General features: G+C 41.8%; 1 protein-coding gene across 2 annotated transcripts in view; it reads left to right on the top strand.

The window, feature by feature from the left end:
• Positions 1-12,517, top strand: part of RAPGEF5 (Rap guanine nucleotide exchange factor 5) — a 220,801-nt gene extending 208,284 nt beyond the window's left edge. For both annotated transcript variants that reach the window (XM_087428762.1, XM_004418931.3), the window contains exons 25-26: positions 4,622-4,676; positions 8,337-12,517. In XM_087428762.1, coding sequence (XP_087284888.1) covers positions 4,622-4,676; positions 8,337-8,455 — 174 coding nt within the window. In that variant the 3' untranslated portion in view covers positions 8,456-12,517. The remainder of the gene's footprint in view (positions 1-4,621; positions 4,677-8,336) is intronic.
• Positions 12,518-13,098: the final 581 nt, after the last annotated feature.

The following is a 13,098-nucleotide window of genomic DNA, read 5'->3' as shown; positions in this document are numbered from 1 at the left end:
TCTTTCCCACTGTAAGGGAACTGTATACTTTTCTCTCTTGCTCCGAGAAACAAATGGTTTAAGTACTTTTTCCCCATTGACTCCACATTGATTTCCAGGAGCTTATTTGCTGCTGCATGTTGTGCATTGTCAGTAAAATGTATTCCAATTAAAAGTAAGTGTGCTGGGGCCGGCCCGGTGGCACAAGCAGTAGGTGCGCGCGCTCCGCTGCAGCGGCCCGGGGTTCCCCGGTTCGGATCCCGGGCGCGCACCGACTCACCGCTTGTCAAGCCATGCTGTGGCAGCGTACCATATAAAGTAGAGGAAGATGGGCACAGATGTTAGCTCAGGGCCAGTCTTCCTCAGCAAAAAGAGGATTGGCAGATGTTACCTCAGGGCTGGTCTTCCTCACAAAATAAATAAATGAATGAATGAATAAAATAAAAATAAGTGTGCTACCAAGGTTTTGAGAACCAAATATGAAAATCTGCTTTTTATCTTTGAAGATGGAACTTCATTAGATTAACATCAGTGGTTGAGGGTATGTTACTGAACCAGAAATAAAACTGTAAGGTTCCCGTTGGGAGGAATTCACACTTGTCAGGTTAAGCTTTACTGCTTTAAAGGGATCTCTCGATGTCTCTATGTCTCACCATGCCCTGCCTCCGAGGCACGGGAGAAAGCGCTTCTTCTGGGGAGATGTGTCCATCTCCCTGCTCCCAGCTTGGATATGAAGGTGGCATTTGTAGGGTCTGCATGCGAGGGGAAGGACCACCCCTTTGTCACCTGTGGACAAATGGTGCCACTGGAGAGAGCAGCTCTGGCAAAGTGCCCTCCCTGCTCATAGTGAGAGGTCCCGATCAATCTTTTCTTACAAGTTACTGAAATGCCTCTTCCTGAATTATTTCCGAGACATTCCCAGGTGCTTTGTCATGCAGTGGACTCCTCTAGCCTTTCTGACTGGCCTCTGGCAGAGGAGGAGTTGCCCCTAAGAACTGAGCCACTGTAAAAGAGGAGTGCTCAAAGAGACCTGGTTGACTAGAGAAGAATGGATGTCTGACAGATGAACTTTAGTGTCATAGATTAGACTATCCTTCATGGTTCAAGATGATACCGGTGACCCCTGTCCATAGATTCTGACCTTTGAGTGACCTTTTCAGTAATGCTAATGGATTTGTGTGAACTCTCTCAGGAACTGACCCCCAGTTCCCTGTGAGACTGAGTCAGGCATTTGAGAAAAGGTTGAGTGAGGCGGGGGCCACAGACCATGACCAAAGAACAGTACAAACTGATGAGTCCAAACGAGGTTTGGCATCTGACCTTTGCCTCATAAAGGCCTTGCTCTAATCGTCAGGTTAACTTGCCACACATAGGATGAGGCAGATAGGACCACTGTACAACTTGAAAACCCAAGCCCCTAGAATCTGGAAGACAGACATCTTGGATTATCTTCCCATCGCTCCATTTCAGTCACTTGAGGACGATCACTTCATGGCTAGTTATTTTTAAAGTGGATTTGTCTGTAATTTTTCAAGTTTCTCTCTGCACTAAGTGCTTTGGAATCTGAGCTCAGTTGTTTTAGATACTACGGTCAAACCAACACAGCCAGAAATGGGTATTTAAAGAGTTGGGTTTTTGTACTTATTCTTTAGAGATTTGTTCTGTGTCACTGTGTAATGTTCTGAAGATCACAGGGCACTTATTTGTAACCAAAGGCTGTAGGCACTAACATTCTAGTCTCTAGGCAGGTTAATCTCCAGTGTTTGGTATTAATGAAATGACTGCAGGAATATGAAGCCTTTGGTCAATATTACTTCAAATCCTGGCCAACACATTTAGAGAACATGTGTGAAGATATGGGATAAGGTGTGTCACACCAAATGCAATTCCCTATAAAGGTCTGGTAACTTTCCCCAGAGGGAACATGGGAGAACAATTGTACCCTTTATAAGCTAACTGTTGTCTATTGTTAAGAGCAGACTGGTGGTTGATCTTCTCCCCAAGGTGAATCAGAGGTTTGGTTAAGTTCATTATGTCATTTCCCCTCAGATGGTGCTACTGAAGTGAGAACAATTCAATTAAAGGCACAAATGGGAAAGAGCAATGGAAAGATTCCTACACCCTTCTCTCTTTCATTCTGATCACCTCTGGTCTTCCCCTGCTTTCTCCAACAATCCAGTGGAAGCCTTTTAATGCCAGCTAGTGTAGTCTAGGGTCTTGCTTTCATATATGCCAAGACTTCAAAGCAACCACTGGGACTGAAACAAAGTCTAACTCGTGGTACTTCTATTAGGGTCAATAATTGTCTGTACCCTTAATTCTTTCAGCAAGTTTAAGGAAATAACATGGCATAAATAAGTAATATTCTATTTGAAATTTTAAATTCCTGAAGAGAACTTTTATTAAAAAGATAGCTAGAAGATAAGTGCAGTTATACATGCACACAGCAGACCCATAGCACACACATGCACCCTCAGACCCTTGCTAGCATATCATTTTTAAAGTGAGCAGATTTTGTAGTATCAGTGAGTTCCTGGTCCTGAAAGCAGAGGGCACTTAAGATACAGCATGCCTCATGCTGACCCCTTCCTTGCACAGAGAAGGCAGAGTGAAGTTAGAATTTTTTCTAGAAGGACAAAAATATATTGCACATTATATATAGCCCTATGTTATACTTGGATGCCGGAGAATGAAACTGAATTCCCTAGTCGAGTCACTATTTCCAAGGAATGTTTCTTAGCAAAGGACAGGGTTTCACTTAAACTAAAAAAGGACCATCTTTCACAATAATGAGCCAATAGAACCTAACTGGATTAACTTGTGAGAAGCCGATTCCTCATGATGGATATTAGCTTAAGCCAGCTAGCCGATAATTCAGTGTATTATCTTTATCTGGCTGATACAGGCCAACACATTAAGTCAGATGACACAAAGACCCAGAAGTGCTCACTGAGTCTAATAAGATTTCCATTGTTCCCTATGCTGCCTCAGCAACTCTAAATGTTTCAGTCTCAAACTATTAAATAATGAAGAAACAAATGCTTTCGCCTTTTCTTCTCTTTATCCCTCAAAGTTAAATGCATCATCTTTTACCACATCTTCCTCCCACCTCCTTCAGAAAGCCTAAAGATGAGGATCATGACTCAGGTTTCAATGCCACACTCAGTACTGAGCCTCGAGTCAGCTTGAGCCTTGCATGAGCTACACAAATGGCACATGATAGAAATCAAGTGACGCCATAGCTTAAAACAACGAGAGAACTGTTTTGGGAATAGTGGTAAAATTTGGGGAAGGAAATTTAACAATACATTCACAGACATGAGTCAGGTCTCATTTCCTTTGCAAATGCAGCTTGAGCCAGTGCTATAAGCACTGTCCTATTTAATTTTCCACTATTGAGTAGAAATACAGTTGTGAGAATAATTTAATAAGTAGGTCATATTCAAATAGTTTCTGTAGTTCTGCTGGATTTTAAGTAAAAACAAAATAGTATTAATATTATTCTTTTAGCAATAATTTATTGAGGGTTTGCTGTATATGGATGAGCCTGTGTCCAGTGGGTATAAGCAGGACATGAAAGATGATGACCCATTTGGAGAGGTTTGGAGGACCAGATAATGAATAATATTGATTCTTGAATAATAGGATGATGTTTGGATTTTGATATGAAACAAAGTAGAGAGTCACTGTAGACTTTCCAGAGGACTAGAACATGATGATGACAACAGGGTTTGGAGATTATCCTGGCAACTGTTTAGGAGGAACAGTAGTGGAGAATGGTCTTGTCCTAAATGCTATCTTTCCTTCATCCTGGAAAACTAAGAATGATGGAGCTAGAAGATTGTGTAGGACACAAGTATGAGGTGATGGGATCTTGTCAGAAGCAGTTGCAAGTTTAAGAAAACTGTCTGGAGACCAGTGAGAACTTTAAAGAAAGAAATTAAAGTGGAGTGCTGAAGATTGTAGGAGGGAATGTAAATTATAAACAGTCTTGTAAAGATATGATGTTTTAGAAAATGTTTGTCTTTTCATGAAGATCTCATTTCCCGTCACCATTTGAGATTCTTGAGTCTTTGATTCCACAAAAATTCCTACCTCCATTCTGCAAGTATGTGTGAGTCAATGTATGTGACATATGGTAGGCTGGGCATGCAAAGTCCTCTAGTGGTATCTGGTCTAGAGGAGGAGAAAAGATCCACAGCAATGATGACAACACACATCCAGTATATATCGCGCAAAGAATAGCGGGGATGTTGAGAATGGAGCCTCCCAAGTTCAGAAGGGAGATCTCAGAAAGGCTTCATGGAGAGAAGGTAAAACATCCCATGAAGTGAAATGCCTAAGCAGATTTGGTACAGGTGGTTAGGGGATGGGAGTGCTGAATTTCTTCACAATGTGTTTTCCTGAGGCTCAGTTAGAATCTGTGCAACCAGGTCTGGGAACCACTGTTTCTACAGACAAGGACTAAATATTCTTTTGTAATCCAAGCACAATATTATCAATTAAAGTTAAGTCCAGCTCCAAATATAGCTCTTCAGTTTACACCCAAGGGTGCAAACATCCTTCCATCCTAGCAGGCACTGCTACTTCAGCAACACCCTAAATGACCTTCCATTGATATGTTTCCTGCTCTCCCTTCCAGCATATGATTGCAGACACGGTCCGAACCCTGAGACACTGCAGGACAAACCAGTTTGGTGAGTAATCGAAGTCGGCTGTGGACTTTACCATTCATTGGTACAGACTGTGACCATATCACAAGTATTTGGTGGTAATAAATTGAAACAGATTATAAAGTATTATATGCATCTTGTAAGCACATACTATATTCTCTGTTTCATCACTGCATGTTTGAGATGCAGAGGAAGACAAGATATGGCAGTTTTTTACCCTCTCGTGGCAGCAAGTTTACAGCATACAGAGTGACTTTTAGATGAGTTGAGATAATTGCCCACCCCACCCCTGACCCAGAAAGTCTTGTTTCTGGCTCATTGGCTCAGAATTACCAGTGAGTTTACCAGGGGCGACCCCATCCCTAATCTCCTTGCTTGGAGCCTTCCTGGAATAGGAATATAGTTTATAAAAGTGCCTAAAACAGCCTTCCAGAGTCTTTCCTCACCAACAAAAGCTTCCTGTCTGGAGCTGCCTTTCACTGAAAAGTATTTTTATGAGCACTTTTGTTGACTCCCCACTGAGACTAATGTATGTGGGAATATTTGTCCCTTTTTAAATCTCAGGCATAATTTATACTAAGGTTAAATCATGGAGTTAAAACATCACAGGAAGGAAGAAAATCAACTTTATTGAGTTCAGGGAGCTTTCATATGGACAATGGAATCCTGACACCAGTATTGGTGATTGGTGATTGGAGATTATTAACCTTGAGAGTGCAGAGCAGGAAACAGAGGCTCAGAGAGGTTAACTCATTCTGCCATTATTTAGATGGAGTCTACCTGACTTCCTGGTCCATACCCTTTCCTTTGCCTTGTACAGATTCTATAGATATCAAGGGCAATAAAACAAAATAGAAAGTTGAGTTTAATAATTATAAATCAATCAAAGGTAACCAGTAAGTAAAACTTACTTTAAGTAATACATCCTCATTGTAAAACAATTTTCTCAACAATACAGAGGTATATATAAAATAGAAAAATCAAAGTCCCACTTCCTAAGAACAGGCACATATTCTTAAGAATTTCTTTTGTGTCTGGGCTGGTCTTGGCTGGCAATAAAGTAACTTGTCCCTCAATAAAGCAACTGAACTTCTGTATGAATTACAGAGTTTCTGTTTGAAAAGAATAATTATAAATACAGGACTTAATTTTCTAAATATTCACATCAGTTAATACCATTTGATATGTGCTTATATAATTCCAGTAAGTATACAAGCACAATGCAATTATAATAGAAACAGTGATAATAACATTGTCATGGAGATCCATTCAAATGTACAAGCATAAGGTTGCTGATGAGTAATGGGTTCATATTTATTTCATCCTCCTTTGCTTCTCAAGTTTTTATGGGTACTCAGCTAATTCTAAGACATCAGTCTCATTTACCAAAGGACTCTGGTTTATATACGCTGCAAGTGTGGACAGGAAGGTTATACTGGCTTGGCTGGCCTTGCCCTGTCTTGAACCTCCCATCACCAGAGAGTAAGTCTGCATAGCACAAAGCAAAGGAGAAATTTAAACAACTATCAGGCCTGTTTGTGTTCTACATTTATATATCTTTAAAAATCAGGTTTGGGACTGAATTATCTAAATTCATTTTGAAAGTTTATATAGGCATAGTAAACCAATGTCAGCATTTGGGGTATAATGAGATAATGTTAGTCAAGCCACTCATAAATTATAAAGTGCCATTCAAGTGTCAGGTGTCATGGTTGGAACCATTCATTGTCATCTTTTTTGTTTTTTATTGATGTCATAAGTTTATAACATTGTGAGATTCCAGTTGTACATTATTATTTGTCAGTCACCATATAAATGCGCCCCTTCACCCCTTGTGCCCACCCCCCAACTCCCTTCCCTCTGGTAGCCACTAAACTGTTCTCTCTGTCCGTGTGTTAGTTTATATTCCACACATGAAAGAGGTCATACAGTGTTTGTCTTTCTCTGTCTGGCTTATTTCACTTATAATACCCTCCAGGTCCATCCATGTTGTTGCAAAGGGGACAATTTTGTCTTTTTTATGGCTGAGTAGTATTCCACTATATATATATGTATGTATGTACATACACCACATCTTCTTTATCCAATCATCTATTGATGGACACTTGGGTTCCTTCCACATCTTGGCTATAGTGAATAATGCTGCAATGAACATGGGGTGCATAAGCCTCTTTGGATTATTGATTTGAAGTTCTTTGGATAAATACCCAGAAGTGGGATAGCTGGATCATAAGGTACTTCTATTTTTAATTTTTTGAGAAATCTCCATACTGTTTTCCATAGTGGCTGCACCAGTTTGCATTCCTACCAGCAGTGAATGAGGGTTCCCTTTTCTCCACATCCTTTCCAACACTTGTTATTTTTTGTCATGAAATTATCTTTGTAGCATCATGTTTTCTAAACCAAAGCAGTCTCTCGGTGTCTTCCAAAGAAGGTGTTCTAGAATAATACAGCTTTTTGATCACTTTCAAACAAGTGAGATAACTCCTGGTGCTTTTACTTTTTGAAACCAGGAAGCTTTGTGTCTAGTAAACCTAAGAATTACAAGCCACCCATGACATACAAGCCTTAAATTATAAAATGCATTTGCCATGGAAGAGGAAAAAACGGGTTTTCACCAAGAGAAAAAATTGCTGCATTGAAATGCTCAGCCTCCTGCAGGCCCCGTCCTTCTGCTCAAGCTGGACTCCAGTCTCACACCCTGCTTCTCCCATCTGAAATTCCAGGAAGCCAGAGGATGTGACGTCACCGGCACTCGCATTGACATTGTCTCACTATAGCGCAGTTTAGCCAGTCTCCCAGTGCCTTGAGGTTTGGGGTCCTTTTGTTTTGTTTGGTTTGGTTTGGATTTTGTTTGTTTTTGACTATGGGAAGTGGGTTTGCCCCATTTGCCCCATTGTCCCAGCTACTTTATCTCTGGTTCCTTATCATCCTGTCACCAGCATGGCATGTACGTGTTCACAGTGCACTAAAGCCTCTGTGGCCCTTCCGTTCTTTAAGCACCCTGGATTTGGGGTGGAAACCCCCCTGCCTTGTCCTTTGCTGGGTAGACGTTAGCCCATCCACATGCTTTCGGAACCCACTCTGCCTGTTAACCATACCTTAAGTTCAGTTCTGTGATATCTATTCATTCAGTTAGTCCCTTAATTTTTTCTTTTTTCAAAAAATAAAGACACCAAAGGATTATACAAAATCTAAGGAAAAAAAAAAAAACTATTGTGCCCATGCACTCACCAGGTTGGCAATGATTTCTGACAATTGCAGACTGAGATATAAGAGCCAGTGAAAGCTATTTAAATGGGTAATTGCTGTGACATGGGACCTCAGACCATGGACTCAGAGCCACTTGGCCTGGGTTTCAGTCCTGCTGTGCCACTTACTTGCTGTGTGTCCGTGCTGTTTGCCATTCTGTCAAGGGGGATAATAACATAATCACTAAATACTATATAATGTTAAGTAATAAATGCTATATAAATGTCGGTAAAACAAATACCTTGCCATCTAATTACCTGGCCTGAGGGATCTAGTCTGAGCTGAAAAAGCATCTCCACTGTTAGAATAAAGATGTCTCTCAAGAGTCCACCTGGTAGATTTACTCTAAGCCTTAATGTGGGGTTTTACTGGTATTTATAAATAGCATTACTGCTCTTGAGATTGACTCTCTTTTTTTCCTCCAAAAAATAGGAAGTGATATGTCTCCAAAAGAGCACCAAGAGTTGAAATCCTACGTTAATCACCTGTATGTCATTGACAGCCAGCAGGCCCTGTTTGAGCTCTCACACAGGATTGAGCCTCGGGTGTGAGCCCCGCCACCCTGCCCGCCGCCTCACCACCCCCATAACTGCAGCACTTTGAGCTATGGGAATGTCAGTGCCAAGCACGTTGCTTTCCTGTGAGAAAAGAAGTTGCTGAGTTTTATCAGCATATCACACGACACACACAGGAAAGCCAGCCAAAGCGTGCTCAGGAAGTGATGTCAGCCACCAGAGATGGGGAGAGGCCTCCCCACGCTGCTCTCGGAACACGAAGGCAGAAGAAGGGTCAGAAGCATTCTTGAAATGGAGAAGCCTGGTTTCTTAGGGTCACGTTGTTGACCCAGTCCAGCTTTCAATTTGAGATGTGCCAGCGACAAGACAAGAGAACGTGTCATGTCATACGGTGGCCAAATATTTCAGCAAGAGTGTGTGGGAAACAGGGAGAAGTTCTACTTGGCTGGGTAGTAGATTAATATTTATAGGCTGTCAAAGGAGGAGCTCATTTGAATATCTAAAGACAGTGATGGCATCTGTAGATTTCCAGGGAGAAGGAACGGTCTCTGTGGATACAAACTGTGACATCACCAAAGCTACTTGTATCTAGGAAGCTAGGGAGGACCAGCAGCTGGCATCCATGCTCTGATTTCCAGAAGGAATGTCAAGGCATGCATTTCTTTGCATCCACAATCACTTATCGATGTATGCTTGCAGGTGAATTTGTTTCTGCACAACTGATTTGCAACTATAGGCAAGTTAGACTAAGTTGCTTTGCCAACAAGGAAAAATAGTAATCTTTAAGAAACTGACTCATTGTTTAATTTCTGGAGATTTTCTTTACATGTGCAAGCAGGCTCTCATCTCTTATTGGGAACAATATGATTTTTGAAAAAGTACAGTGCCTGACTCATTGTAGGTACTCAGTGACTGTTTATTGAGGTGATAGAGTCACAAAAGTCTGCATTCTTGTGCCTGATGATGCCCTAGTGTTTTGCATGCCTCCGCCAGGCTCCTTGCCCACAGTGTGGAATGGTAACAGCCAGCACAGGGAGGTTAAGTAGGATTTCATGTGTGGAGCACTTAGCACTCCCTAGAGAAGAGCAAGGTATTACGGTGGTGGTGATTGCCCATCTTTCAGCAAATGAAAAGCACCCTGAAATATCCAAATGTCTGGTTTACGTTGGACACCTAGAAGTCCTGTAGTCCACCTCCCAACCAAGGCAGGGAGCCTTTCTATAATTTGTCTTTTTTTCCCCAAAATCTCAGAGTCTTTTAAGTCTTTTTTTATTCCCATTTTTACAGATGGGGGCTCCTACAGTAAATAAGACCTCTTGCTATTCTCAAGAACTGGTTAGAGGATTTCCCCCCACCTTCAAATGAACAAAAAAGCCTATGGGATACAATGAAATCCACCCCTGCCAGCTAGATCCTTGTCACGTTGCTAAAATACAAGGGCCCTGCTTTGTGTATTAGGTTCATTCACTTTCCACTCGCATGAATCCTGGTGCACTTGTCACCACTCCTGCCTCTGCATCTCTTAGGTGCCCGTACAGAACTGCTTCCTTTTGTCTCATCAACACCTCATTACTGAGGTGTGTCCGATGCTTTCTGACACCTTTATAGCCGTGCTGTTTCCTGGGCTTGGGAAATACAGTGGGTTTGAGAGATCACTGGAAGGAACCACGTCTGTCTGGCATGTAAAACTTCATTCCTGAAAATTAACAAGGTTTTATAGAAAGGCACCATCCAGGGCTGGCCCACTCAGAGAAATGCTCCAGGCTGCTGGGAATGGAATGAGACCCACTGGAGGAGGCCAGAGCCACTGGAACCAGGGCAAACAGACTTCTCTCATGGTTGATCACTAGATGAGCGCTCCCCTTGGCAATTACTGGGGATAGTACTTGGCAATTACTGGGGATAGCATGGGCTTACCGCACAAGCATGTGTTCTGGTCTTTTCTCTAGGCTAGGGAGAAATATTTGGCCAATCTAATCTTGGAAGGCCATTTTGACACTGTCTCTATGTTTTACAATTTAAATTTTTATTCACATTAGATCTCCATTGCTCCAACTGGAATGTTACCTCTTGAGGACTGATTTTCAGTGGAGAACTATTTCAGCATAGCACTTGCTGCTTAGACCTCAATTGAAATATGTACATGGCCAAACGAATCCACACATGCATCATGTTTGAACACATTTTGATGGTGTAGTCAGAGTATCCCACATGGCATGAGTGGAAACAGCCTGGAGAAAATAGTGCTTGTCCACCGTTTCCTCCGGCCTGGTCATGTGGCTCTCAGGGCAGCCAAGGGAAGGGAGGATTTTGTTTAGTTTACATTTGCTTTTCCATCCTTGTCTTCTGAATGTCAGGATCTCCAAGTCTTTCTGAAATTTAACAACTGTCTCCAGAGATTTCCCAGGCAGCAGCTCTCAGAAATTTCAGAAGCTCTGAGAGGACTTAAACTGGAATTAAAGAATTCAAGGCAGAATTGTGGGAACCAGATTTAGCTCGACATGAAGCTCTTTCTAGTGAATCTGCGCTTTCCATCAGTGAACAGGCCGCCACAGGACTTAAGCGGCTCCCTGTTAAAGATGGGCCATATTTCCTCTCCAAATATTTGCCAAGGCCCCTTTGGAATAGGTTTTGTTCTGGCTAGAAGGGTGGACTGGAAGATGTCTATGCTTCTTTCCAGCTCTCGTAGATTTTTACGATCACATAAAATCTCCGCTCACTCTGAAAATCTCTGGTAATCTGCCACCTTCACCAGCGAGTGGTGCACAGACACAGCTCAGTGGGTTCTTTTTGCTGCAGCACAGCTCCCAGACGGTCCTGCAGGTCTGTGGATCTGTCAGCATTCCAGCAAACCAGCCCTGCTTTGGTATTAGCACAGGACAAGTTTCTGTAGGCAAAATTGCAACCTTTCTGAATGTTTTTTTTCCATACACATTTGCAGATGCTCCAAAGGCTACAGTGTTGTAAAGTTCACTCTTTGTTATAATCTGTACAATTGCTAAACGGTTGTAGTGATAAATATTATGGCCTACATTCACTTTATTCTAGTACCATTAATTATGTTTAGAATAAATTCATTTTCCTAGACTCCTATCCACAAACAAGTCGGATGGAGCAAACATTGAATTCAGAAGCGTGAGGATAAAGTAAAAACCCACACCTGCCAGTTGGTAGGGACAAGATGTTGCACAAATGTATCCTTGCCTCGGAGTGGGGAGAAACAGTTGCAGGAAAGAGAGGGTGCCGTGACTTCTGGTCCCTGGAGCTGGGCCTTCACTGCTGCCCCAGTCCCAGCCCTGTCATTTTATTACAGCCAGTACACCACAAATCCCAATCTTAGTGTTCCCAAATGGCACAACTAATCCAAGCTTCTCAGAAACTAGGCAAAAACATTATAATGGGAAAGACCAGGTCCACTGCAGTTGTCTAACATGGAGTTTCTTTTCAATGCTTCAAAGACACGTCCTTAAAATTTCAGCCTGCTTATTAATGAGTGGGCCATTGTGCTTAAAACTAGTAGGGGGAAAAAAGTTTTTAAAAATTGCCAAAAAGTTAGATGAAAATGTACTACTGTATAAAGCAAAGCTGTATATACTAAACGTTTTTTAGCAGAGTAATATTTATTTGCATAGCCTATTTATTGTATTCATATTACACTGTTATTAAATACTGGGATGAAATCGATGACCTGAAGCAAAGACTCTTGCCTTTTAATGTATCATTAGTTAGGACTGCTGTGACATTGTCAGCTTGCGTTAACAATTAGAAGATAGAAAACCCACAATCAGGGTGTCTACCTAACTTCTCAGGGACTACACTTTGTAGTTTTCCACCATTATAAGAGCTGGTAAATATGAAACATTTGTTGAATTACCAGAATTGCCATTAACAGTATTTCCTTTCTCATATATCATGCTTTCTGCTTCTGTATATATGACTGTGCTGTGTATTTATCGAAGCTAGTAAGCAATAATTTAAATGTAAAAATGGCCAAGCAATATAAGGTGAAACGTATATAAGTCACTGTTACCTTATCTTGTATTTTCAAGTGTTTTTTTAAAACTGCTTTTCCAAATATAAGATGTTAAAGATACTATTCATGCCTCATAGCTTCTTGCTTTGTCTGTGATGTTTGTGGGCTACATAGCCTGTGTTCTGGCAGCATAGTATGCTCAGTTGTTTGGAACTCAGAAATCATTTGCTCACCGAGAGAGCTACAGGATGGTGAAGAGATTCTCAGGCAGTCTGTAGACGCCTATATCACTTACGCTGCCATTGAGTTATGGAGAACCCAAACGCCCTGTGTTGGAAATCACTTCAATAGTCTCATATTCTGGGATTTGGGGACACCAAAAACCCCTGTCACCCACTAGAGTAGGACCAGGAACTCTCCCTTATCAACCCAGATACTGAGGGAGGCTCCAGGCCCTGGGGGTGGTGCTCTAGGCCTAGAATAGAGGCCCTGACAGCACAAGAGCTACGGATGGGATGAAAAAGCAAAGGAGTCCTAACGATGCTCTGGGGAAGTGGGAAGACTAGCTGTATATACACTATGGCAGACCGTATCACTGGTCAAAATCTCCACCCTTGCCTATGGGGGGATTATACATCCTGCCCATTGATGTCAAACTTAGCCTTTGGCATCTGGTAATCCCTTCCTGCAAGAGGATTATGTATCT

This window comes from Ceratotherium simum, chromosome 1 (genome assembly GCF_057802395.1).
Source record: "Ceratotherium simum simum isolate JZ-2026a chromosome 1, ASM5780239v1, whole genome shotgun sequence".
Classification (NCBI taxonomy): domain Eukaryota; kingdom Metazoa; phylum Chordata; class Mammalia; order Perissodactyla; family Rhinocerotidae; genus Ceratotherium; species Ceratotherium simum.
This window is presented reverse-complemented; position numbering and strand designations above follow the sequence as displayed.